Raw genomic sequence first — 27704 nt, 5'->3', positions numbered from 1 at the left:
GAACAGGACTGTGCTTGAGACCAGTGCAAACCAGAATAAAAGCTAAATTATTTCTGCAGCATTTTTGAACTGGGGGAAACATGCAAACACTCGTGTTATGTTCCTAAACTCTGTGGAAATGCACAGGGGCCACTCTTAAAAATAATCAGTTTTTCTTATATAGTAAATAGACTGATGGTATTAAATACTCTTCATGCAAAAGTTTAAGATATAATGGGATCAGCCTATTATTTACAGTGTTACTCTCAAATTCCCAATAGGGGAAATTTTTTTTTTCTTTGCATGCAAATCTTGTAGTAGTAGATGTGAATATTTTAGAGCTACTTACAGGGGATATTAATTGATGTGCCTTAGTATTTAATTGATGTTGTATACAAACTCAGTTTTTTAGGTGACAAAGTGGCACAAGTTAATTATGGTTAGATATGGTAGTACAACTTTTATGACTTCCTCCTTCATTTCAGCCAGTGAGACCAAATCTTTTTTGCTGACTCGTAAGCAGAAATGGTAGATTTAGTACACAGAGTTGTAAATGTTGGCAACAAGGAGAAACACACGACACTTTGGTTCTACACTATTATGTCATTAGTACTATCTTGCCTTTGAGCAACTATGTCACGTTTCTTCATAAGGTGGACTCAGGAGAATAATTCCCACAGCCTCTTAGTGGTGGCGGTCACTCTGCAGCTGTGTGGCTGCATCTTGTTTAGCAGGTGGCTTTGCTGTAGTAGAACTGCTTTTGTTGCACAGGTCTCTCATTGCCAGGAGACTCTCTTCCACAGCTTTTGCAAACATGTCTGAGGAGGTTTCCTTACATTCTTTAAAGCTTGAGATGCAGAACAATATATGCTGTGGCTGAGGGTTGTAACATGTCCCATATCCATTGGGCACCACAGGCCCATAGCAGCAGAACATTTCCATAGTAGTAGGAACCTGGTTGCAGGGAGAAGGGAAGGAGTGATCTCTGATTAATCAGGGCACCTAAAATCAGCTGCTTAGGAATTCAGAAAATGAGAAAAAAATACTACAAATGCTGGTAATTTGGTGAATCCAGCCTTGTGTCTTACAGCTGTTACTGTCTTCAAAAGTCCTGGAGAGGATTTACCTTGCAAGCAAAAGCTGATCTCAGTATAGAAATTGGTTCCTCTGTTTGCTCACTATGGTTTAAGAACTGGTATAATTTGAGGTGGCTATAATGCATTTCTTTGCTCAATTTATATAGATATTAGAAAGCTATAAGGTTTGTTATTGATAGGAATGTTATGTAATCCTTGTACATAAAATGGATACGTAAAACTTTTCTAAGGTTTTTAATTTCTTAAGGTTGTGTTAAATTTGTGATATGGAGACTGCATTCAATTAGAGAAATTAGCATTGTCCATTTCCAATAATAGTTTATAATTGTGATCCTGTATAAAAATACTTTAATGCAACTAGGCATTCTGTTACACCCCAGTTTAATCATGGCATAACATGGCAGTGAAACACTTTCTTCTGCAGAAAATAAAAGATGTTAGAAATCTATATGTTTCAGACTTTGTGCACATGGGCCTTCTCAAACGACATTTTCCTTTTTAATGGTGTAGAACAGGCCATTAGTCCTGCTAATAGAGCCATAGAATTGTCAGATGAATTTGCTGTGCAACAGCCAAAGGCCATAAAGCTATTCAGAAGCACTCTTTGCTCATGGATAGTTTCTTGGAGAATTTATGTAGTCGCATGTTGGTTACATTCACTCATGTCTGAAAGCCTACAAACATTATGACAAGATCAAATTACTTATTAAGGTTTTATGCTGTAGCATGATATTGTAAGTCTCTTTTGCTGCATAGTCCCAATCTGCTGCAGTGGGGTTAGTGTTTCACTTAATGAATTCCTACATAGATTTCTTTTTTCATTAGGACTGCTACTACATGCAATGAAACATTTAATTTTTAGGCTGTGTGCTAAAGATGCTTCCTTATTCAGAACATTAAATGTAGGAAATATTGACTCTTAGAATACCTTTGTATGTGCAAATAACTGTAAATCTGCAAATGTCTGTAAGTTTGAGTTGCATGTGTGCATGGGTTGCTGTCTTACAGTAAATAACAGAAGGCTCTCAAAGATCTTAAAGGTAGAAACTTTTAAGAGCAAAATTTCCTTGTGTCTCTTGGCTTTTTGTTTTTCAGTGTGGCAGCCCTTCTGGCTTTTGGCTATACTGTCACTGGAGAAAAGACTGCTCACTAGAGCTGTCATCTTAGGGGAAGGAGGAAAAGAAAGAGAATGGGACGCTACGTAGTTTGGAAACTGAAGAGACTGAGCCCTTGTGTTACTGAGTTTGTTTGTGTGCGTTTCCAGAATTTCTGTGAAGGACTTTGGAATGTTACCTATGAAGTAATAATTGCAGTCAGTATTTACTGTGCTGGGGAACCAAAACAGGATTGAAAACATGAAGCAAATTGTAGACTTCTTGATGATACTGCTTTTGTTAGCTTGCCTTTTTTACATTGTTCTCACTGTGAGCTAGAAGGTCTGGCAGAACACAAATGAATTATCCTTTGCTTGGCAAGACAGTGAACAGGAGAAACTCACCTGGCTGGTTGAGAGGATGAATCGATTGCTTGTCAGATAAGTCTCATCTGTAAATATCTCTGGCAGTTCCTTGAAGTGTTCCCGTGCCACCTCTCTGAGCCCTAGCAGGTGATTGTCTATTGCCATTCCAGTAACAGCCTGTGATAAGATGTGATAAGACAACAGCATTTAACTGAGCTGGGAGGCATTTTGACTATTACTGCTTAGGGCTCTGGTCAGAGCTGATGCACTTGTTTTGAGTGGTGTAAAGCCTGCAATGTTCAGACTTTGCTGAAGATCAGTAACTAGAAACTCATATGGTGCTCTGGAGATTTACAAAGTAGGAAGGAGACAGTCTTGAGGTGTATTATGTGCTGATTTTATGTGCGTGTTCATTGTCTCTCAGAGCTGAATATCATGGGCTGGGCTTCTAAAGATGCTGATGGGAGCATATTGAACAGCAGAATTTTCTAAGCATGTTTTGGAATTTTCTGTGCCTCATTTGGATTATATTTCAAGGTGGAGGGCTCCAAAACACCTCTAAACCAGAACAAGTCTTCTGTTGCCTTGCTGCCTGCATCTCTCTCTGGGAGTTAAAGCATATGTTACTCCACAGAAATTAGATCCAAGAGGTGTCTGCAACGGGCTGAACAGAATAACAGATAGATTTGCCAGTGATCTATCACAGATCTATGAGCAAACCCCACTGCTTGAGAAAACTGGGGTGAGGGATACAGAAGCAGCAGTGGCAGCTCACAGGAGCTGCTGCTGAGCCTGCAGCAAGTCCCTGCCATCAGCTGCCTATGCTCAGCTCTCTGCTCTGTCCAGCTACCAAATGCTCTAGACTTGAGGCATTTTATAATCTTTAAGAGCTTTCCCCTACTAATAGATGTGATTGAAGATGGCTAATGGGAGCAAAAGTCAGCACTGGGGGCTTTGCAGACAGGATAGTTACAGAGTTTTGTTTCTTTAGGAAACCAACCCCAAATTTGGTGCAACCAGGCAGGAATTGCCTCAGAAAAATGTGTTCAAAATTCTTCAGTTCAGGTGGTTCTTGCTGGTGAAAGCACTGATTTTGTGGACTGAGCTGTAGCTCTTCCATGACCCAGGCTGAAGTCATGTAGGAAGGGAATGCTGAACTAGGGACCATGTACTGCCCTGAGAGCAGAGCTGACATCCCTGTGGCACAGGACCCTTGTAACAAGGGGAATGAACAGCCTGAGCGAAGGCAAGATTTTAAAAAGAGCATGAGCTTGCTTTTCCTCTTAAGGATTAAAAAAATAATAAAATAAAAGCACAAGTTTACTTCTTTTATGAGGAGAATAATTCTAACCACTGATAAGTGCCTGGAGCAGAGGGTTGGGAGTGCATACCCTGATTTGGCTTATTAAGAATTAGGCAGCCATTGGTAAAGGAGCTATTTGTTCATCAGCCCAGACAGAGGAGGGATGTTTGCAAAAATACATCAACACTGTGCTTATGTTATTTTTCCCATACAGGGAAACTGACTTGCTAATCAAAGGAAATATTTTGCTATCACACAAGATTTATAAGGCTGTTAGCAATGACATTTTTGCAACATAGATCAATGTCATGTCTGAAGAGAGGCCGAGACAGGCTAACGAAATAAACTGTGAGTCAACGCATAGGAAAAAACTGGGCTAAATTGAATTTTAGAGCTCCACTTTTAAGATAGCAATGCTACTAGTAAGCCTTAACAAGGGGAAATAAAATCATTAAATTGCTTTTTGTTTTATGAAGTAGATTGTTTTTTGTTTTCTTTAGGAGCTATTACATTTCAGTCTGTTATGCACAATTTAGTCAGACCAGCCAAGTCTTACCCAGAGTTTAAAGCCCCAATGATTACATTCTGCTATTCTGAGAAAGGAGGGGGAGCTTGAGAAGTAGAAATACCCCGAGAGCTTTTTAAATTTAAAGATAAGTTATTTTTCCAATGGCAGTTTTAATATTTTCCCATGAGCTACACTGGAGGCTGAATTTTATAACAGTTTCTGGATCTGAAATGACTTAGAGGGTAGAATTAATGGATGTTTTTCTCTCTCCTTCTCTCTTTTTTTTTTTTTTTTTTTTTTTTTTTTTTTTTTTTTTTTTGGGAGAGCTGTTGTACAGAAATTCCATTAGTTGTGACCCAGTAGACCTACAGTGTGTTGTGTTCATTGTGAGGTTACCCTGAGATGGTTCAGGTGAGGTTGTCGCTCTGAAGTAAGACTTGAGTTTGTTTTACAGAACATGTGAAGTCTCAGCTTTTAAGATGTGGGTTCTCAGCACAAGGCTTGAAACGCAGAATTGTTTTTCTTCCCTGCTTCTTTTGTTTCACAGTTCTGCCTGAAAGCAACACTTTGCCTCTTCAGTGCTCAGAATATACCTTTAAAACCACCTCTGAAGCTGAATGATTTCTTGAATATTATGAATATCCAAAGAGTAATCAACAATCTGGCTTTATAGGCAATGTCTGAGGCAAAACCATAGGTAGCAAATTCACTTATCATAGCTGGTTATTAATATTTATTAATTTCATGAGTGGTATGACTAAGCTGTTTATAGAACAAGTTTCTGCTTTGCTTTAGCACAGTGGGACGTAGAGCATTACCCAGACTGAATTGTCTCATTTTTAATCAACAGAAAATGAGTTGTATTTGATATTAAACTGATTTCTTCACTGGAGGGCATCTCTCCCTTTAATTAGACATGGCATTCAGGTCTTTAAAAGAAAACTTACCATAATCACTCCCTCATTGTTAATGACCCTTATTAGAAATGGCAATTTGGAATACCAGAATACATGTTCCAGAATACCAGTCCATCTGAGGATCAGGTTCCAGATAGGGAACTCTATCCTCTAGTGAAGAGAAATATAAGAAAATGCCTAGATGGTTAGTTTTAGACTTAGGGTTGGTTTTTTAAGTTGAGGTTCGTTGAATATGGCTATTTGGGCCATTAGAAATACTCCTAAGTGTGACATAGCAGATGCTTTCCTGTTTGGAGATGCCTCAATTTTTCTAGTGTTTAAATAGCTAATGACTGTGTCTTCATACTTTTCTTGAAAAATCTGACTAGTTCTTATAGACACAGACAGTGTTTTACTCACCAGAATAGAGTAATTAGTCTGAGCTGCAATTGCATCCTTAAATTTCTGTATCTTCTCAGAATCCTGTTGGGGTAATCAGAATATATGTATTATTGAATCAACTCTCAAAGAAATAGCATCTTCCATCAACTGAGAGCCAAATAGCCAGTACTTCAAATGTCCTTTGCTTGTTCATCAGGTGTAAGTATTCTGATGAATGAAAAGCCACAGGAGTCAATGTTCTGATCAGCACCAGCACCTGGCCATGCAAGAGGTGAGCAGGTTTCTTGGTGATGGTTTGTCTGAGGCCAAGAAAAGATTCCTTTTGTGTATTCCTGCCATGGATTTTGGGGGTGTAGATTATTACCAATAGAATCTCTGCATTTGAAGTAGGGAAAATAATTGCCTGGTGTAATTCAGTATTTTCAAAACAGACAGGCAATGTACCTTCTCCAGAATAGTTTATGTTGACAATGACAGTGGTACTAATGAAAGCCATTACTGATATTTTACTAGCCAGTCAAAAAATTACTCCCATGTGTGAAAGGGCATCTAGAATTTTCCAAGGCTGCTCTACCCTGCACAGATGCCTCACATTTCAGATAACAAGCTAGTAAATTTTAACTCCTGTCAAATGGCAGCCTTTTATATTAAGGGAGTGATCTTAAGAAGTGCTGCCTTGCTGTACATCAAGTCCAACACTGCAACTTTGGGAGACCCTGAAACAGCCAGAAAGGAGTGGGTCTCCAGATAAACAGCGGACCTTCAGCTCCCATGGACGATTAATGGTCTTTTGAGCAAAGAATTCATTTTAGAAGCAAGTCAAGGTCACCATCAGGGACCTTCAAAATACAAAGTCTGATATTTTTTCACAAGGCTAGAGCTAGGCCTTAGTTCCCTCGGACAGATTAAATTACCGAATGCAGTCTTTAAATCTGATTAATTTACAGCTATTCAAGCAATCTCTAGTGTCAGTAGCTGCTGCTTTTACAGCAAGTGTCAAATGCATGAGATATTTCTCGTGCTGAAGAATCAATCTGACTCAATCAATCTTTGGTGACTGTTCAAGCTATCGTTTGAGGATAATTTTTATTTGTGTCAGAAGAAAAACGTTTTTTTAATTGGATTTGAATTAATAGCTATTAACAAACAATATTTTGGGGAGTTCAAGGCTACTTACACCAAGTGGTGCATCTCTTTCTCCAGAAAAAAGAATTAACCCTTTCACACTCAGAGCAGTTCTTAGGTCTAAAGAAGTCGCCTTGGAATAGGGTTGTATTAAATAAATTTTCTAATGTTTCTATAGTACTAAATATATCTATGCAATTTTGCATGGAAAGATGCAGATGCTCGCATCAAAACAAAGATTTATTAACGTCTGTTGGAAAGAACAATCACAGAGCAGTATGAATGTCCTTTGTATCTCTTGGTAGAGAAGAGGCCAGGAAAATTATCCAGGAGGTTGGTGTGCATTATGGTTACAGGTTTTCCAGGGGAAATGAAACCATTATCCCCCCTATTCTGTATGGCCAAGGCATACGGGGGTTGAGACTGAGCTCCATCTAGACACACATGGCACTCTTTGGCTGGCTTGTGTGAAACTGGGCAGTTTAGAGTGCTGTGAAAGGGGAGCATGATCTCAGATTTGGGTGGGAAAAAGGTGAGAAATGCTGAAGCTCTGGGAGAGCTGCAGAAGTCAGTAAGCGTTGGAAGAAGGAAGGAAGGAGGAGATTGCAAGGAGCTAGAAACATCTATTGGAACAATCTATGGTGGGAGCACACTGGCTCCTGCCAGGGGCACAGTCAGTGTCCCACAGCATGGGCTGGGACTATGCTGAGTGCCCAGGCATGGAGAGGAAAGTGCACAGAAAACAGGAAGTTCTAATGAAATGTGATTGAGAACCATCTTGTCAGACAGAACCCTGATAGCAAATAAAATCAGCCTCTTCTTGCTTACTGTGTGGTAGTCACTATTATGTGCAGGAGTATGGTGAGTTACCCACCCAGCAGAGGGAGTTACTTCAGGGTTTTTGAGTTATTTTACCATGGGATTTATTTGAGCATTGTTGATCAGGAGCTAAGTTCTGGGCATGATAACCTTGATGAGACTGAAAAAGCAGTGGATGAAGAAAGGATTTATCTGGGCAAATTTTTGTAATCCTCTGGGATGTTAGATCTTGGTTTATAATATTTCATTAATTTACACCTGATCTACAGCATTGCCAGAAGCAATGCTTCTAACAGTGCTGTGCTAAATTCTAAAGAACAGCCATGTGGGCTGTTGCCACTGGAATGGGCTTACTGTGAAAAACAAACTGTATTGTGGCAGCATTTTGCATCTAAACAGCCACCTGGAAATTCCCTGTACAGCAGCGCGGTGCAGTGGGTGGAAGTGGCGCAGAGACATTGAGGGAGGCTCTCCAGGGATGGTGGGCAGGACACTGCACAGGGCTGTTTGTGCAGCTCTGCTCTCAGCTGTACCTCTTTGCATCCCCATCTACTCTGTACAGTGCTCATGCTCCTGGCAAACAGATGGTGGTGTCTCAAAGAAAGGCGATTTTAATTTTTCTTTTTGCAGTATGGTATCAGGACAGTTTGGAGAGTTGTTTATTAGCTTGATGAAGCTTTTCCTCATTAAGGTTCAGCTCCCTTGAGGATCCTATAAGACTTAGTCTATTTAGTAGCAACATCCCTTTGAAACAAAAAAGATCATTCAGAACATATCCAGAAATGAAAGCATGGGAATGACATCACATTGCAGACTGCAACAGAACTAACCACTGCAGGAAACCTGCCAGGCAATTCCCCTGGTGTGGCAGTTTAATGATCCTGAACTTTGTGTGTTCAGCCTGGATCTCTCCAGGGAGCTGAATTTGGACCTGATGATAGAATACTCGTAAGATAGTACTAAATCTAAAATTAGATATTATGTTTCTTATTATGTCATGTTTAGGCACCTCTGAATCTTTTGGATGCTTAAATAAAAATAAGAGAATATTTATGTTTAGCTAAAGGGTTGGTCTGTAAAGAAAGGAAAATCCTATAATGCTTGCTACCCTGCCCTATGCCTATAAAGAGCATAAGTTCTCAGCTAAGGGTTAAAAAGTGAGAGACTTGGAACCATGAATACATTAATTAGCTAGTGCTTTGGCAAAGAAGACAGAGGGAGCCAGCCCAACATACCGACACAGCTGTCTTGTCAGCTGCCATCGCTTTGACAAAAGCAAGTGCTTCCGAGGTAGCAGACCTAATGTTCTCCACCCGGCCCTCAGCAAATCGGCGCAGGGAAGCGCTTTCATAGGTTGGGACAAGCCTCCTGTGGCGACTGAGAGAGTGAAGGGAGAAAAACAAAGAGTGATTATTTTCAAAGAGTCATAAAGACATAGAGAAATATAGGCTCGGTACATTTTATTGGTACAGCCACACTTTTATTTCTTGCACAGTATTCATCTTAATGTTGATAGAATTCTGTAAGAAACTTAAAAAAGATGGATGCTCACTCCTTTCTAATATGAAGAGCTGCATACAGCTGTATATGTTTTAGTTATGCATTGCCAGTAAAAAATGACTTGTTTTGTAAAAACAAAGCTAGTAAAACAAAAATTTACTGAAAGATCTCCAGCAATGTTTTATTTGTACTGCATCATAAAATAATTGTGTAATTAATCATTTAGTTATGGGCTTGAAATATGTTTTATTTAAAACAAGAGAAAATGGACTGAGTGCATTAATGAAAAGAAGAAAACTAAAAGGGGAGTCGGGTGTTATTTGTGAGCTGGAATGAAAACCCTCCTAGCAATTAGAATAGATTATGAAGACTGTTGTTTAATTTGTGTCCAGGTATACTACTCCTTGCTTCAGGAGACAGACTGTGTCTTTCAGTTGAAGTAAGTGGTCTCGGAACACAACCATTTCCTGAGGGTTTTATTGCAAACATGGGAATTATATCATGGCTGGGATCCAGATGAAAATCCTGGCCTAAGTCGTTGTTGAAGTTTTATTAATGGAATATGCAAAATGGTTGTTCAACAGATGTTAAAGGAGTACATGAAATATGTTAAGCGTCTCCGGTCTTGACCAGGTAAAGACCACTCTGGGATTTAATTTGAAATGATAAAGAATTATTTGCATAATAGGCTGTTCTGCAGGGAACCATACAACCTATCTCTACCCTGGAGTTCTGGCAATGTAGAAAGGAGCTCTTAACTTTGATAAGACCATGCAAATTAGGAGATCTTACCAAGTCTTGGAATGCCTGTGAAGAAGGGAGCAGCAGTAGTTACTGTTCTGTGTAGGAACTCTAGTCTCATACTGTGCTGCAGTGGGTGCTTTTCAGCCTGTGGTGCCAGAGATGCAGGGGTGGTTACTGCCATGGTTCCTCCCAAGCTACCCATGAGGCAAGGCAGGGGTTTCTGCCCCAGGGACCTGGGCTCCCCAGCTGCTGCTGCCACAGACATCCCTGCCATATTCCCTCACCTGCTCCATGCTAAGCACAGGGACAGCTGTCAGGAGGAATGGCATGTGGGGGACAAGGATGGGAAGGTACAAGAAGAAGAGGGAAAGGGAGCTAAGAAATCGAGCTCTCTCTCCCAGAACCAGGTATAGTTTCTACCTTGTCCACGCTACAGTAATTAGGCAAGATCACTCATTTCAATGCAGGAGACATTTGCTTGAATGTTGAGGAAAAAATGGACCTTCTGTATAAAAAGACCCACTGCCTTGTGTACCTTGTTCCCATGAATTGAACTAACCTTACCTGTAGAATGCCAGCTGAAGTGCTACTTGAATGTAGGCATCTGGGCTAATCTTTTGTTCCTTAATAAATTCCTTTCCATAGTGCACAAACTTGTAGGCAATAAAATCCAGATTTTCCACTGCCCTGGAAAACAAGCAGAAGGCAGTTACTGTGGAGGTAGATGTAAGAATCTCATAGAATGGTTAAAGTTGGAAAAGAACTCTTAGATCATCAAGTCCAACCATTAACCTACCCTATCTTATTGACCACTAAACCATATTCTGTCCCATTTGTGCTTGCAAATAAAACCCAGAGATCTTTTCCTGCCAGTACCCACTTAGAGACAGGTGGCCTCCTGCTCTGCAGACAGTCCTGGCCTTTGGTAACTTGTTCCTAGTCAGTAACTTTTATTCATACAGATTCTACACTAGACATGTTATCTGCAGCCTTAACTGTGGCACTCAAGTCTGTTCATTTGAGTAAGACACCTTTTTTAAAAAAAAGAAACCCAAACCAAAAATCCAGCAACCTCCCCCCAGCCTTAGTGTTCCCACCCCTGAAGCCAAGGATGTCCTTTGTTCTTGTCAATTTCTGAGAGATTTACTGGTGTGAGAGAATGGGGTGCATTTAGGACCCGATGAAGGCCTTAAGCTCCTTGCAAGATTCAATTTAGAGGACTACTACCTTTATTTAAAAACACAAAGGAGTTATTCTGCATCCTGAATGTTCTCACTCTTATGAATCTTTTTAGCCACTTTGAGGTCTTATCTAATGCAACCACACTGGACATGCTTACAGCTGATCATGCAGAAAATGTGTTAATTCTCTACAAAGAGATCACAGGCCTGAATGCTGGGAAAAAAATTCTTATTGCTGCCCCCATCCCCAAAGATCATGCAAATCTTTCACAGCATGGAAACAGAGTCAGAAAAACTAGACTTTGTAGGAGCAATATGAATGTAAACAAATTACATTCCTAAATTCAAATTGTTTATTCAAACCAGTTGTATTCTGCTGTTCTCTATACGTACCCCTATTGCCTTGGCTTCAGACTGAGCCAGGTCAATAAGAGACATCCACAAAAACAGAGGACCTACATTGTTTGCATCCTGAGAAATATCAGGAAGCTCTTTTTCCAGGGGTTTTTATAGAGTTCCTAATATTTACATGGAAGGAAAACAATACTAATGCAATTCCTGAATACAGACAGGTAGCTCCAGCCCATGAAAGTCCCATCCTGCAGAGGGGTGCTGGGTATGTGCAGCTTGGTAAGGAGAGGAGCAGAAGACAGGAGCCCCCTAGGAGAGAGCCTGTGCTTTGTGCTGGGTAGTTCCCAGCTTGCAGTCACGGCTGAGAAAAATGAGGCATCTGTTCTACCTTTGGAGTTTTTCTGCTGCTGATGCCAAATGTGTCTGAATATCAGGGGAACACTTCCATCTTAGTCTCCGTGGAGCAGGAAGCTCGCTCACTGAATCAGCTCGGACTAATTTCTTGGAGCTTTCTTTTCTGTTGGAATGTGAGACAGAAGTATTAAGGTCACAGGAATAATCCATTTATTAAACACTGCTCTTTTATCAGGTGAATCGCTGCTTTCAACAATTTTATGGGTCATAGTTCCCCTGTGCATCAGGGGAAATTTGCCACTGGCAGAGGCTTCCCAGGGGCTGGAATGGGTCTAAAATGTACAGAAAGGGAACTCACATGTGCCTGAGCAGGTATTCAGCACACTGCACCATCACGATGCCATCGAAAGGGGAATGTTCACACACGGTCCCACAGAGTCCATCTCTTCCTACCACAAACTAAACAAGAAGAACAGGTGCAACAAGAAGAACAGGCAATAAATTGTGTTCTGGTTAAGTTATCTGTGATGGGAACCTGACAAAGGTGTTATCGTTCCCCTGCGGTTTTCCTATAGCTCATATCAGGAACTTCCTTGCCCTACAGATCAGTGGGAGACTTACAGATTTACTGCAGGGGACTTGCTTGTCCTGTGAAAGGTGTTGCACTGAATCCCTTTAATATATGGGACTGAATCCTGTGAGAATGTAAATTTTAGCAATTCCCAATGGAATCTGCGAATTCGATTTAGCATCTGCTTTATGTACAGAAAATCCATCAATACAAAGACAGGCCAGGGTTCTCCTTCCACTACTAAGGGCAAAAAAAATCTGTATCTGGAAAATCCTTAGGATCCCATTTTATTACAAAACTCATCCTTATTTGTTAGGTTTCTTATCGTTTACTTTGAATAATTTATTTTTCGATGCTTTCTTCATTTGATTTCCCTCTTATTTGTCTTCATTCTTGATTTCACTGTGTACACATGGCACTGCTGGTGACAACCTGCTGCACTCCAGTTCTGTGATACACCCATGCAATTTGGAGCTTCTGCGTCTCATGCAAAAGCAGATGTTTAGGCCAGTACTGTAGCTTTCCTGTCCTTTCCCCACACTTGTTTGAAGTGCATTTGGCTGGACTTCACCCACTTAGCTCTCTCTTGCACATTTGTATCACATACAGATCCTGCCTCCCTGCTTTCCAGGAGGTTTTTAGAGAGTTGGCATGATGTAAAAAGTTCACCTGGGCATTTCCTGAAGTCCTACTGCAAAGGCGAGGAAGAATATGGAGAGAAAGCAGAAATTCTGCTGTGGGAATGGCTTCCTACATAACGTATGTTTGCATGAAAGGAAATGGGATCTTATTTCCCTAAGAATTTCTCTTCATCTTTGGCCTGAATACATCTGGATGGATTAAGCTCTCTCACACTGTACACAATTTTATTTGCTTTCTGCTGCCTTAAAACAGTAGAAAAAAAGAAAATGTTGTATATGCTCATCTGCTTGAAATATCTCAACATTTGACCCTGCAAATAACAGGGTTCTAACTGTTGTAGAGACAAATGGTTTGTTCTTCAGAATAGTCTTCTAATAATGTCATTTGCAGTGGCATTAATCAGGAATGATTACTGAAATGTATTTGCTCTTGGGTAAATGGGTGCAAGTGAAATTATTTTAGGGGTTTCTCTTTTCATGTTGCAGTTCTTAGATCTGGCAAGAGCAACAAGCATTATGCAAGCCGTGTATCAGTCAGGGTTTTTTCAATTTTTCATAAGGTGTCAGCATTGTTGACAGTTGGAGATTAATACATCACTTCACTCTGGGTCTATTGCAAAGTGTGGAAATAACAGTGTGATGCTTTAAAATATGACAGTCAAAATCTGATGGGGAAAAAGGCTGGAGAAGTCAATACTTAAGGAAAGTCTCAACATGGATGTTATTAAATGAGTAAACAGTCTATTAAGTGAGGACTTAAACACATGCCAAATTATATGCAGTAGCATTTCTAGGATGTCAGGAAAATGCATAAGAAGAGGAAACAAAGTAAAATATTGTGCTTTTTTTTTTTTTTTTTTTTATTCTGGGGTACTAGGCCAGCATTTTCATCCTATTTGATTCAGTGTAGAAAAATGCATTTTTTTTAATAACCAGTGTCTACCTACTCATCCATCTGCGTATCTGTGTTATCTCAAGAGCAAAGGGCAAAGAGGTGGAAGTGTCCCTGCTTCCACAGCCTTGCTCCCACCAAACCTTTGCAGGCAGCTGCTGACACCACCTTCCCCTCTTTGTCCCACCTGACTCTAAGTGGTCCCCACCATAAGGCAACACGCAAATAGCATCCCAGGGCTGCAAGGTTTTTACCTGCATAGGTTTGTCATACCAACGATTGGCCCCGTTTTTATGGTAGCCTCCTCCATGCAGCATGTGACATGCCATGTTGGTGTCGTTGAGCTCCACTGCGCTGGGGCTGTCCAGGCACACCAGGCATATGCACCGTTCGATCATGTCTAGAGAGTCGCGGTTGGTGGAGTCTGGGGATGAAAGAGTCAAACGTTCACATTCTCTCACCTCTAAGCACAGCGCTGGCTGGGGAACCCTCTGCCTTGGAGAAGGCTGAAGATCTGACTCTGCAATGAGCTGGCGTCTGCAGAGCTTCTCTCAGCAGGAGGTCATCTCAGTGCAAGGGAACATTGTACCAAGGCATTCATTCCTGTGCTAACTTTTGTAACTCTGTGTATCTCTCACGTGATTCAATAATGACCACTTTCTTTTTCTGCCTTTCATTTCCTTGAAATAATTATATTACAAAATAGATCTATTTTACTCTTAAAGCCAGCATTGCTTACTTATTTTATATATAACAGTTACAGAGGACAGGTGGAAAATAGAAAATTTCAGAGCTCACGCTATTGCTGCAGTATTCTGCTCTGGAACGGCAGAGTTTAGAGTATTGTGTTGCTCTCTCATGAAAACCCTTTTCAGAATAAGGAACAGCAGGGTCTATGTTGGTTTTGTCTTATTGCATTAAAACCCTCTTGTCTCTCCTGTCTCTAATTATCAGATTATATTGTCTACATCACATGAGGAAACATCTGCGGGTGAGGTTTTGCGGTTTAGTTTTTGAACATGGCTTTGCCAAAACCATGGGTTGCCACATTACACTGCTCTCCTGTCATGACTGTACTGCTGAATAAAATGGGTTTTTCTGGATCTCTTTCTGTTTCTTTTCCCTATCCTGACACTCTTCTTATATGGTTGGACTACTGGGGGTATTTTTACCTTGTCCTCAGTGCTTTCCTCCTTATTTATGGTGTATTTATGTGTTTCTCAGTTTCTTTGTCTAACTCAGAAATATTACAAAGGTTAAGGGTTTGTTTGCATCTGAGGACCACTTTGAAGCATAGGAAATATTTAATTGTGAGCATTTTTTATAGTTCCTCATTGAAAAGATAGAAGTGTGCAACCTATCACAAGAACTTGTTTTGTTTAAAAATATATAACATTATTAATTGCTGTTATATGGTTGTTAACATGATTACAGGAAAAAAGGCTTTCAAGCATCAATATAAAATTTCTTTTGTTCTTAACAGATCAGCTTTCATCCACTGGCTTTGCTAGATTTTGGTGTAAATGTAAAATTTTTCAGAATATTTTCACTAAAAGATACAAATTCAGATTGATCAAAACTCCTTTCAAGTCTAGGCTAAGTTCAACAAATATGTGCTCAATTCAGAAAATTATTTTAGCTGAAAGAATGGAAAAATATTTAAAATTATACAATTGTGATTTGCATTTGAAATAGGGGGCCTGTTTCAATATGGACCTGTTTCAATTTCAGTATGGGGCCACTTCAATATGTGCCTGTTTTCAAGGTTTGCAAGTATGTAAAATAGCTTGATTGTCTGAAAGAACAGGATTTTTCATAGTAAGAAATAATGCACCTTTCCAGAAGGAGTAACATAGGTTATTCAGGAGCTAGAAAAAAACCCAGACACTTGTTACCGTCCAGGTTAATTCTCCAGATGCTATGTAGTGAAAAAGAGACCAAATATGCAAGAAATTAAAAATGTGTCAAGAGAAGGGGAGGCAAGTGATAGCAGTGGCTGAGAAGGAAGAGGGGGAGCGGTGGCCTTGTGCAGCTCATGGTGAGGTACTGCCTATTGCTGTTTGGTGGCCCCTGCAAGGCAGCATTGACAGACACGGTCAGCCTCACTTCTTGCAGGCTCCCTGGGGACCTGGTGGAGTGCAGAGTGTGTTGTGTCCCCTTGCCAACAGAAAAAGAGTCCTAGGGAAAGCAGCTGGAGCACCTGCCAGCTCCTACAAAGGCTTGAGCCAGGAGATTGTGTTCGATGGGGCGTGCAGAGGTTGCTGCCCTGCAAAATGCGAGCACCAGCGTCCCTTGGGAGTGCCTTCAAAAGCTTTCAGGAACTTTATAAGAGAGAGGACAAATCCCTGTCCACTTGGCTGTAAAGCTTTTCTAGTATCTCACACTTGCAGGGCTGACTGTAATTGTGGTATTTCTTCATTGATGGTCTGGGTGCATTGGTGCCAAGGCTGAAAAGATCCTTGTGAATGGAGCTTGCCCTGTATACATCAGCTTCTGGTGTTTGCAGACAGGCATCTTTGAGGAAAAACAGCTTGGATAGTGATTTACAAACTGCTCCCAGCTTGCTCAGCATTCTGCTTCACACTGTTTGATAGCTTTATATATATTTCATTGTGGCTGCTACCCACACATCTTTGACAGATATGAAGCCCTTAGTCTGACATACGGCTTCAGGGTATCTGGAGTCTAGGTATTAGAGTGAATAAAATTAAGCTGTGCCAGAAACAGAGAAGTAGGGAAAAGATGCCTTTACAGAAGGAAACAGACATATCCAGAGGGCTGATCAAACACTGAAAAATTACCATGTGAAACAGGCAATAAATTGTACAAGAACTCATGACCCATGACTTGGAACTGAAAGTATCTGCAGGAAGAGCTAAAACAGAGGACAGTAAGACCAAGCCTAAAGCTCTGCAAGACATGTCTTCCTTTCTAATGTGCAGTTGCATTGAATTGACCAGCCAACTGTTGGTTAGTTGGGGTTTTTTAATTTAGTTTTAGAAAGGAAAATATTGAGAAGACAGTTTTGAATCAAATTCAGATGTAGTATGCATGGGACTGTAGCCAGTCACTTCATACAGAATTCAGTTCCTGTACTTAGGAAGAGCAGGCTGGTTGTGCAGTTACAATGCTGAGTGTGTTTATAAATCAGTGATGGCTGGGTTTATTATAATATCTTGGACATTTTCTCACCTAGAAGACTTAGGCTCTACTTGCAGGTCTGTGCAGGGCTGAAGCATTCTCTCTTGCCCTGCCCAGCACAGACCAGCTGTGGAGTGACCCTTTCACCTACACTGCTTCCCAGGTTCTCTCCTCCTCTCATTTATTGTTGCAGGAACATTTCAGCATCACAGATAAGAAAGAAAAAGGGCAGTTAATGATCATACATCCCTGTGTAACAGCAATGCATCCACCTATCTAGAAGAGCTGTGCTAACATGAATGATCTGGGATAAGATTCCTGTGTAGATTAGAGAAGGCTCACATTATGGTGCTATGAAATTTGCTAGTGCAGCATTGTTTTTTTCAGCTGCATAACTGAGTTGCTTTGCCTTCTGATTAAAATGAACATTTTGGTAAATGCCAGGCAATCTAAAAACACTGTGGAAAGGGTTTTGCTAGTTTTGTTGATTTTTCTTTTTGTTTTTCTTTTGGATGATGTGGGTTAACAAAGATAATTTTGCTGTAAGTTTCAAGGCATAGACTGTTTTATTTAGTATGGCATGAAAGTAAATGATTAGGTGTTCACCTCAATTTTCATTAAAATAAGTTGTTTTTTTGTCTTCTCCTTCAAAAAGAAATGATGGGAAGAGGAGGGGAAAGCTTAAAGATGAGACTAATGCTATATAATATTGCTGAAATAATGGCCAGGACTCTGTGTATCTGTATTAAGTTTTTATAAGCACAGATAAACTTGAATAAGAAAAGGGGAATCTTTCTTAGGATGATAAACTTATTTTGAGACTATTGGCAACTCTTGTATATTCCAGGGCTTTAGTAAAAAAGCAATTTTTTATGTGGCATTGCTGAACTGGAGGTAAAGAGATGAGTTAAGGTTTTCTTCAGGATAAAAAAGTAAATACTTAAACATGTAAAGTGGAAAAAGAAGGCATTTATATCACTTGGTCTCAGGGCAAAACACATAAGGTGTGATGTGATAGAGGTCACTAGCCCTACCCTTTATCTTCATCTCTTTCCAAGTTTGATATCCAAGTCCAGAATCTGAGACAGCTAAATGCTGCCTGTTGGAAAAGAGAGAGAGCAGTCCCCAGATAATATCTGGTGCCATCTTTCCTAGATACTTACTTAAGAATTGGTTGAATCAGCCCTGGTACCTTCTCCATTGACTAGAGAGAGTACACAACTAGATTCAATAGCTGTTTAACTTGCAGATGATTTTGTTGGCTAAGATCAATAATATCAAGTAGTTGCCAAAAGCTAAGAGGATACATCATTCTTGTTGCTACAAAATGGATATGAAGAAAGAGACAAATCACAAAATCTGATGTAATGTAATTTATGTGATGAAAAACAAAGAATGGAGTGAGGGTTATTACATGGCACAACACTTAAACATACAGAGCCAAAGGGACAAGCCATTTCTGCTGCTCCCCTGGCAACACACATCTTACATGTACTGAGTTTCCTACTGCTGGAAAAATTCAGCAGTGGGGTTGCACATTCAGTCCTGTGTTTGCTGTGATGTTTGCTCTCAGCAAAGAAAGGCAGTGATGGTGAGGAGGAAGATGATGAAGAGAAAGCTGGGGTTGCTGCTGCTAACCTTTCATAAGGATTGTCCTGGCCTCTGCCCACTCTGTTCTTCCGTCTGTTGTCAGGAGGCCAATTGGAGGCAGCATTTCCTCTTCATTCTCTGCCATTTTTGCTATCTTTTGTAACTGAGTGAAAAGATCTCCCTCACTGAGACGACGGAAATTAATGACAACATCCAAAACAAAAAACTGGGGGAAAAAAAAAAAAAAAAAGACAGAAGTCAGAAGATCAGTCAGAAGTGGGTTGGACCCTTTTTGGTCCACCATTTTGCTGTCACCTGGGTAGGTGTTGAGATTGTTCAAGTCCGGCCTGCCTGGAGAGGCAGGACTGCATGCAATGGAACTCAAAACCACTGGGGAATGGCTCAGGGTTCACCCCTCCTGTGTTTTAACAGCAATGTAATGCCAGTTGCCATAGAGGACTTACATTACGTGTTGGACTCAAATTAAATATATGCTATTTGAACAGGCTTAGAAAAACCTTGGAGAGATAAAATCAGGCAGTATGTAAGTAATTTTCATGGTATTATTTATTTAAATATAACATAGAAAATCTAGAAAATTTCCTGCATTTCCTGGAAAAGCAGAAAGCACTTCAGTGGCACCTACCTCCTAATTCCAAGAGCATCTGCAGGCCTGGCTCCAGCACTGCAAATAGTCAAGCTGGGCTATAAGGTACTCTGCCCAGGAAACAGACTCTGCTGCTCCCTGGTAATTACTGGTTGGGACAGATTCACTCTAACACTTCAGTATTTCTGTCTGCACTTGTGCTAACTTCTTCAGGCATAGCTTAGGGCCCCTACAGGATGTTTCTGCCATGCATAGGTGTGATGGTGGTATAGTTGCCGTGAACTGTGTGGCAATACTTGACTGTCAAGAAAAAAGCATTTCCAGCAAATGCACTCTAATGGGATTCTTTTTTCTCTGTGGTTTCATCTCTGTTTATTAAACATTTTTGTTTGAAAGAGAAAGCAAATGAATTCTGCCACGTTCCTCCTTTCTGCATCACTGTACTTGGAACATAATGTGGGCCAAGGATAAAAATGCTGCAGAAGCATCTTTTGGAAATATCAACTGCAAATGCTTGATAAGAAGTAAGCTCATACGTAGCACCCTAATTATATTTCTGAACAGAGATTAGGTTAGGCTCTTCTGGAGCGAATTTAAGCAAATTAAGAAATATTGAAAGGTATGAAAAAAGAAAACTAATTTACCTGATTGTTACAAGCAACGATGATGTGCTCTGGTTCTGGCATTACATTGCTTTTCTGGGCCACGAGGGTGTCTTTGGTACGTCCTGGAAGACGATAGGAAGAAAAGAGTCCATAGTATTGCTTCATACACAGAGGATGACCAGACAGCTGTCCACGAGAAAAATCAGGAGGTAAAGCATGGCTGCAGAGGAGGAGAAAAACAAAGCCAGAGGAAAAGAGGGGAGAGAGACAGAAAGGAAAAGAAATCTAATCTGTCCTTTGTTCTGTTACAATTAGATCAGGTATAACACAAATTGAATAATAAAATGAGATTACAGTATAAGGGCAATAGATGAATTCCCATACCAAAGTTAAATACATCATTCCTGGCAGCTTCATGCATATTCATTAAGCAATTGCATTATCATCTAGTGGAAATGGAAATAGCAGGTCACAAGCAGTTTGCAGTGTGCATAGGATGCCTGCCTAGATGGGACCCCAGAAGCTTGGCAGGACAGAGGTCAGCAGAACAGCTGGAAAAGACCAGCACCTCGAAGAAAGGTACTGATGAAATTCCCTGCAAATCACAGCAGTCCTGTACGGTGCTGACTGGTTAGAGGGTGTGTGACAGGGCCTTGCCTGACAAACAGGAATGACTTGGGCAATAAGTGGGAATTTCTGTTTTCCACAGTTCCTTGCTTTTGTGCTAATTTTTACCTAGGCCTATGGAGTAATATGTGCTGAAAACCTATTCTTTTTTTTTGATTGGAAGATAGGTGAAACCAGCATCTCTTAAAAGGCTTCTTTTAGTTGCTAGGAAAAAAAAAAGGACTATCACAGTCCCAATTATGATTACGGATTGTAAAATACTCCACTGACACTGCAGCAGGAAATAATGGTGCTGCTGGATAGGAAAGGCTGCAGAGACCATAGGAGGAAGAAGACCCTACGGTGCAGAGATTTTCCTTCTACAAAAGAGGACTAAACTTACAACTTGTCAGACAGGGGCAGGGGTGAAGAAGCAGGCAAGGAGGTTTACTCTTATAACAGCTTATGAGGGTAATGTTTTATACTAGTTGATGCTGGTTAACCATGTCTGTAGACATAGTCACAGTTCAAACCAGGGACATTCACTTTAGGTCCCAACTCTCAAATTCTCTGTATCACTTATTTCGTTGTACAGGTGCATAACACACACATGACTTGAAGAATCATGTATTTTCTCAGTGTTTTTATTCAGAAAGTAACAAGAGCATAAGTAGTTTATTTTTATTAGCTACTGAGCCAGCCTTTCTGTGGTGAGACTTCCCTCCCCTGCTGGGATGTGTTATTTCTCTCGAGGGAGGTGGGACAGTGCTGTTCTAGGTGGAGAGTGCCAGGAAAGGTGTGTGGGCTGTGTAACCACAGTGCTGCTGTCCTTTGGGCTTGGGGAGCATGGGCTTCCTCTTGTGTTCTCAGTAACTCTGTTAGGCAAACTGTGTGTGCCCTTTTGGGCTGCGCCATGCCTGCCAGAGTGATGACTGCCAGCCATCAAAAAGGATCCTTCTTCAATCTGTTACACTGCAGGAATACAGCAGAAAGGGCATGAAAAAAATGCTGAAGCAGTTGACCTGAAGCATGCTGGAGCCCCAGCCCTTGCCCACAGTGGAGAGGTGCAAAACAGCCCAGCTTTGTACTGAGAGCAGCCTTAAATAGAAGCCCTGTGGATACTCAAGCTCTCCTTCCAAGCTACTTACGTGTCCAGTAGAGCTTTGTAGTCTTGCACTCCTGAAATGAGATTGGCGGCAAACCTGCAAGTAGCAGAGAGAAGTGACATCAGTCTTTTGTCATTTGGCAACACAGGGCTGTTTCTGGGAGACAGAGGAAAGCCTGAATGATTGATGACACAGCATAAGGAGAGCTCCCTGCCCCCACCCAAAACCTAAATGAATTCATGTCAAAAGAAATATGAAGTCCTAGAGACAGTTCCTTCAAATGGTTAAATGGACTACCACAGGAAGAAACCTGAAAGTGCTTATTTGGAGAATGGGAGCAGAGGCTGAATATTTAACAGAATCCTCACATGGGTTTCAATATCAATACTCATAACCTGTCCAGTATCAGAGTACTTCCTGTCCTAAGCAGACATTCTTTTTGCAGAGCTGTGGGACAGGTCTGACATTGTCTGTTGGCACTGTGTCAGAGTGGGAGGCTCTGAGAAAAACATTTCCTTGTAAAGCACGTGCATTGGAAAATGCAAGGTGGAGGTTTTTTGAAAGCTGTGTGCACAATAAATTTAGTCAGTAATGAATGGAAGCATTTATAGTTATGTTTCAAGTAAAGTAAAAAGATGCATTAGCTGTCTGTGCAAAATGTTAAAATAATGCATATTGGTTTCAAGGTTCTGGCTGTTTTATAATAGCATAAATTCACATGCAGTTAATTATTTCAGTAATGAGCAGCTAGAGAGTGCTAAAAAGCAAAGAGGAAAATTGCACTATATGAAAGTAGATTTTTTTTTTACTGTTTTAAAAGGAAGAATGTTTTGGCAAAGGCTGAAGAATGGAATCCTGTTTTAAGGGTGTCTAGAGAGGTATATTCTGTGCTTGGCTACGTGCTTACCTTCTTACGTTTTATATGACAGTAATTGCCCACTGCAGCTCAAAGCAGAAAGATCTGTTCAGGGTTGGGACTGATGGGCCTGAAGAAAGCAGTGTTCTTGGGGAAGAATAGTTTCTGAATTCTTATTCTTAGATCCCCTGTGTTTCTGATGCCCTTTTGTGCATCTGAGAGGGATAGTTTAATGCCAGTGTGGCCTTTCCAGTTTGCAGGGTGGCTCCGAGTCATAGTGAAGCCATGTTAAAGATTATCTTCCTTGAAACTGTGTGTCAGAAATTAGTATATATTCTTTTTCATTACAAAGTGATTTACTTGAATCACATACAGTAAAAAGCTTTGTAAATATTCTTTAAAAATATAAATCCCACGGCATTTTTCATGCAATAAATGTAATAGTAATGACATCTTTCTTTCTGAATATCAGTATGAGTTATCCCAGAAACACTGCCCTCAGTCAGCAGGCCTCATAGGAAATCATTTTAATGGCTACAGCCCTTATTTTTTAATGAAAGTTGATTGTCTTTTTGCAAAAGCCGAACATTTAAAATATCCTTTCATTTAACAAAAGCTGCACAGTCGTGATACATTACCTCAGCTGGTCATTTATGTCCTTGAAATACTGACGAGCAAAGATAATGGCGGGGCTGGAATTGACTGGAAGAGCCAGGCGGTTGTTGAGGTACATGTCATCCAGCCAGTAGTTAAACACCTGAGGGAAGGGGACACAACATCTTAAAGCTGCCAACAGCACACAGAGAAGCAGTCGGGGTGAGGAGAGAGTGCCTGGTGTTCCTGGTGTCAGCCATAGGCTCTGATTAATGGAGCTGCTGAGCATTTTCAGTCTGGGCTCTGTGACCTCAGCTCTGCAGAAGTTCAGCCGCAATTCCATAATCCTGTTTTTCAATCAATGGCAATCTACAGTGCATTCCATTAAAAACTAAACAAGCTCCAGATTGGGGTGCTTTGGGTATTTTGTTGTTTGCTTCTCTCTACAACCATAAAGTGTTTGAATACAAATCTTAACTCCTGCACAACAATTAAAATATGTTTAAGAGAGGGACAGGGTTTTACTAGTGATGCCTTTTCTCATGGAGCTTCTAGTATTTGTCAGTGATGCCAAGATGCTCCATTGCTAGCCATCAGATATTTTTCTGTAGTAAGTCAGAGTGGAAGAAGAATTTCCCAAGCCTAATGGTTCAGTCCTGCAGAGAGTGGTGCGTGGATAGGGCCCCTGGAGAATACCCTTTGTGTCCACTGACACAAATGCAGATTGCTGGCTCTTGACCCAGACAGACACACATTAAATTTCTAACCATTTTTATTGAAAACACAGATGAACAGTAACTGCATTCCTTTATGTCTGAGCAGAGATTGAAGAATCATTATTTGGAAAATGGAGGCTTTCGTAAAAAGATCAAATGGTCTTTCTGAGAGGGCAAGCTTTGCATATGGTAACTATAAACAACAATGAAATTATGCAAAAATAATTACAAATGCATGCATCAGTTGAAAAAGTTTTCCTCTGAGATATTTCATTGCTGTTAGAACAGATGCTTCCCCCACAGTCTCTGGAGTCTTCAGGGGAACATGCTAGAGATATACTCCTGGCAAGTTAAATTCCAAATGAAACCATTTCTAATTTACCTTATGAATCAGGTATTTATTTTAATAACCACAATTTAAAACTGTCACAAAATCAGAAAAATGCTTATGCATCCTTCCTCCGTAATTTTCATGCTACAAGTATTCAAATAAGCGGTTGTCTTCTGGAATATTATTTCCTATTAGGAACGCTATTTAAATACTGGTTAGTTTAGCCACCATGAATTACAATATGAAAACAAGATTGGGCAGCATTTTGTTCAGAAATTAAGCACTGCTTTTAAAATGAAAGCATTGACAGCACTGTAGCCTGTTCCCCCTGACTGTAGCAACAATTCCATGGACTTTTTTTGTGTGTCACACGAAAGGGAGAACCACAATTCACTGACATCAGTAACGAGCCTGCAGGATTTCACTGAACCCAGAAAATAATTTTCCTTGTTGGGATGGAAGGACTTCAATAAAACTCTAATTTTCAGCTGCCACATTCTAACATGGTTAATGAAGGCAGGATGAACTGTAACTTTGTGGAATGGTAAAATCTACTTTAGCTATGGCTTACCTAATCTGCCTGCCTTGGGAAGCAGAAAGATGAACTTTTACAAAGACAGAGGTCTCAGCATGGTCTCTGTGATAGATGTGTATGTATATACATATATGTGCATATTTGGCAGAGTAACCACTACAGAGTAACTACATTAGTATAGCATGACAATGAATGGCAAATAATAGTTCAATTTTGAAAGACTAATTCCTATAATGAAGTATTCCATTCCAGAACAATTGGAGTGGATTAGAACTTTGGGTAGATGGCTGTGCAAGGCACTTTCAAAGCCCTATCAGAAAGTATTTTTCATTCTAATAAAAATTCTAAATCCTGTTATTTAAGGCAAAGGAAGAAATTGCATCCAAAAGGTGTATTTCCTACAGGTGTTGTGACACTTCTGTGCATGAGCCTGAGTTGAATGAATGTCCTCATTAATGTCAACAAACTGCTGATCTGAAAACATAATAATGACATAGATTTTGACATAATTTTAAAAGCACAGCCTATTATGTCTGAAATATTCCTATGTCCAAATGGCCTGTTTGCGTTGACCTGCTGAAAGAAAATAGTGATTCCATAGAGAACATCAGAAAGAACTTGTAAATAAGCATCATCCAACACAGCAATTATTTTTTCCACTGCATTTTCTTACCCAGTTTGCTGTCTTTTCACTTCTTCCCTCAAGCATTTGTTGCAAGGATTCCCCCAGGCCTCCTGCAATTCCAAATTTCTCCACAATGGCCTTGGTCTTTTTAAATTGCTCCTCTGGCACCAAGTGTTTCATGCTCTGTAGGTACATGCGTAAGGTCTGTTGCAGTGGTGGAACTGGAAGTTTTGGCACTTCCTATTTAAAAAAAAAAAAAAAAAAAAAAAAAAAAGGTTAGTGAGTAATTCTATTTATTTCCAATCTGTCCTCTTTTGTTTTTGTTTTGTTTTTGTTTTTTTTTTTGTTTGTTTGTTTTCTTATATTTTTCTTTTGTTGCTGATTAATATGTTGCATCCCTTTAAAAACTAATTTATTCTCTTTTAGCAGTTGATAAGCCTGATTAAAACAAATGTACTGTTTGTACATATATAGAGCAGGAGACTAGTGGAACATTATCAAGGACACTATTCCTTGGTAAAAATTCTAGAACTCCTAGGGCAAAGAGAATGATGCAAGCAAATACCCTGATCTTTAGGGTAATGTACAAACACTACAAATTTTTACTCTAGGAAATCTGCAAACACATTACAAAATAATAGAATAATATCTTAAGGTATTTCATTAGTAAAGATGTGCATTTAGCTTGTGATTAGTAAAACCATGGGTTAATACTTGTCTGACTAGTAATATGAATGGTTATAAAGTGATAGAAGTAAAAACATGCTGGTCTAGCAGTTTATTAGTACTGACTACATACAGTCCTCAATAAGCTTCTGTTTTAGCCTCCCAAACCTCTGCTGTGAGTCACTCTGGAACCCCCCCAGAAGGCTTGATGAAACATTTCTGTTCATACTTCCTTTATCCTCACCCTCTTTGGAGGAATATTATCTGGGAGGAAGAGTTCCACGCGGTCCATGCAATTAAGTTTCCTTTGTTTTTTAATGTAGAATTAACCAAGTGAAGTGTAATTAGTCACTTAAAAGCCAGAGCCATTATGGGGGCAGTGGGAAAATCAAGCAAAGAGGTAATTCATGAAAGACTGGGAAATTGCAAGAGGCTGTGATGCTCTAAGCGTGGTTCCTCAGGGAGGGAGCTGCATCTTCTAGTTGAGAATTGGTCATCTAATGCAGCTCTGCCTGTCCATCAGTGATTAGTGTAGGCCATAAACTTTTGGAGGCTTTATTTTTCTAGTTTGATTTTTTTCCCATCTCCTAAAGTAGGCAACATTCAGATTTTTTTGCTAGCTCTTGCTGTAATGGACATTCCTTTTAGTAGGATTGCAGGCCACAGTGTGATTTTGTGTGGAAGAAAGGATTAGCAGTTACCTGTCCTGCCTGCTGCTCAGAGTTATTCCAGTGCATGCAGGGAGGGAGGGCATGGAGGAATTGCTAGGAACACTAGGCAGGGACTGGTGTCCTCTGAGCTCAGGTACCATCTCTGCCTTTTGACATCCACTGAAAAATTAGTGCTGTGTTATGTTCCCTATCTGGAAACCAGAGATTTTAGATACTCATGAGAAGTGCCATAGGATTGCCTGTTATTAATGGAAATGCAAATCCAGTTTAGCCTGTAATACACTCAGAAATAAAAGAATGGTAATTCTACAGTTTCAAGCTATGTTTAGTCAAGACATTTCTTCTGTCCTTGATTTCTTGGTCATTGGAAACAGATGTGCTAACTAGTATTTCTTTTTGGTACCTAGCTTTGAGCCTATCTTTCTGGGTAAGGTTCCTTTGCAGTTCAGGAATCTGCTTAAGAAAAAATCAGCCTGGAGGCTGACTATTGACAGGGATACACACCCAGCACCTTCTAAAGCAGCTTGAAAATGTGATAGTTTGATTGTGCTGTACTAGCATGAATAATTTCATGCCATCTCTGGCTTTGTAGTATAAAAATATTTGTTGCAGAATAATATTTAATTTACTGTAGTTCTTCAGAGGATGTTGGGAGAAAGAGTTCATTTGGATATGAGAAGCACTAGTATTAGATCAAAGTTTCTGGCTATAAACCTTTGCAGGATAACTGGTATTCCCTGAAATGAAGAAATTTGCTCTAGAACAGAGCTTGAATTACAGTTATGATATTAATTTACAGAATTAAAAGTTGTTAAGTCATCTTCTTTTCTTCCTTTTTGCTTTTCTGGAAAGAGTTACTTACTCTTTCATCTTTACTGCAAGCATCTTTCCCGTTCTTCTGCATGTTTTTTCCTAGGTCAGGCATTCCTGCATTTCTTTTGGTGTCTTTAGTTGAGGACAGAAATTGAAGTCACTTGGGGGCACTTATGGAGCCTGATGCCTCCGTTCTGGAAATAGAAAAGATTTAAAGTCCTGTCAGTACCCATTATTTATAACCAAAATGTATGAGGGGAGTATTCCCTACACAAACACACAGAAGCTTCAGAATGCAAACCTGAAGAGAAATAGAAGTACAACATTCAAAGTAGCTGAACTAAGCCCTGTGGAGATTGCTCTGACATTCTGTTTGTCTCATTTTGCTATACATTTATTTATTCAGAACTATCTGATGCT

The 27704-nt window shown here is 40.1% G+C and overlaps 1 protein-coding gene across 1 annotated transcript; it reads right to left on the bottom strand.

Moving 5' to 3' along the window:
* Positions 1–663: 663 nt before the first annotated feature.
* CHAT (choline O-acetyltransferase) lies at positions 664–27468 on the bottom strand. The gene is made up of 14 exons (XM_066324525.1): positions 27334–27468; positions 25183–25374; positions 22972–23090; positions 21520–21573; positions 19805–19985; positions 18602–18779; positions 14077–14246; positions 12077–12177; positions 11753–11881; positions 10397–10519; positions 8824–8965; positions 5663–5725; positions 2575–2712; positions 664–933 (listed from the first exon to the last, which is right to left on the bottom strand). The coding sequence occupies exons 1-14, from the start codon at positions 27394–27396 to the stop codon at positions 664–666; spliced, it is 1923 nt and encodes a 640-aa protein (XP_066180622.1). The 5' UTR covers positions 27397–27468.
* Between the last annotated feature and the right edge of the window lie 236 nt (positions 27469–27704).

The sequence above is a fragment of the Sylvia atricapilla genome, chromosome 8 (assembly GCF_009819655.1).
Source record: "Sylvia atricapilla isolate bSylAtr1 chromosome 8, bSylAtr1.pri, whole genome shotgun sequence".
NCBI classification, from domain to species: Eukaryota; Metazoa; Chordata; class Aves; order Passeriformes; family Sylviidae; genus Sylvia; species Sylvia atricapilla.
The sequence above is the reverse complement of the archived record's forward strand: the minus strand, read 5'-3'. Positions and strand labels throughout refer to the sequence as shown.

Excerpts from the sequence above, each read along its gene's own strand:
- CHAT (XM_066324525.1), bottom strand. The coding sequence starts at position 27,396 with ATGCCTGACCTAGGAAAAAACATGCAGAAGAACGGGAAAGATGCTTGC. Across the intron at positions 21,574-22,971 it reads GACATAAATGACCAGCTGAG|GTTTGCCGCCAATCTCATTT; the intron begins GTAATGTATCAC and ends TGCTACTTGCAG. Across the intron at positions 12,178-14,076 it reads GGTATGACAAACCTATGCAG|TTTGTGGTAGGAAGAGATGG; the intron begins GTAAAAACCTTG and ends CTTCTTGTTTAG.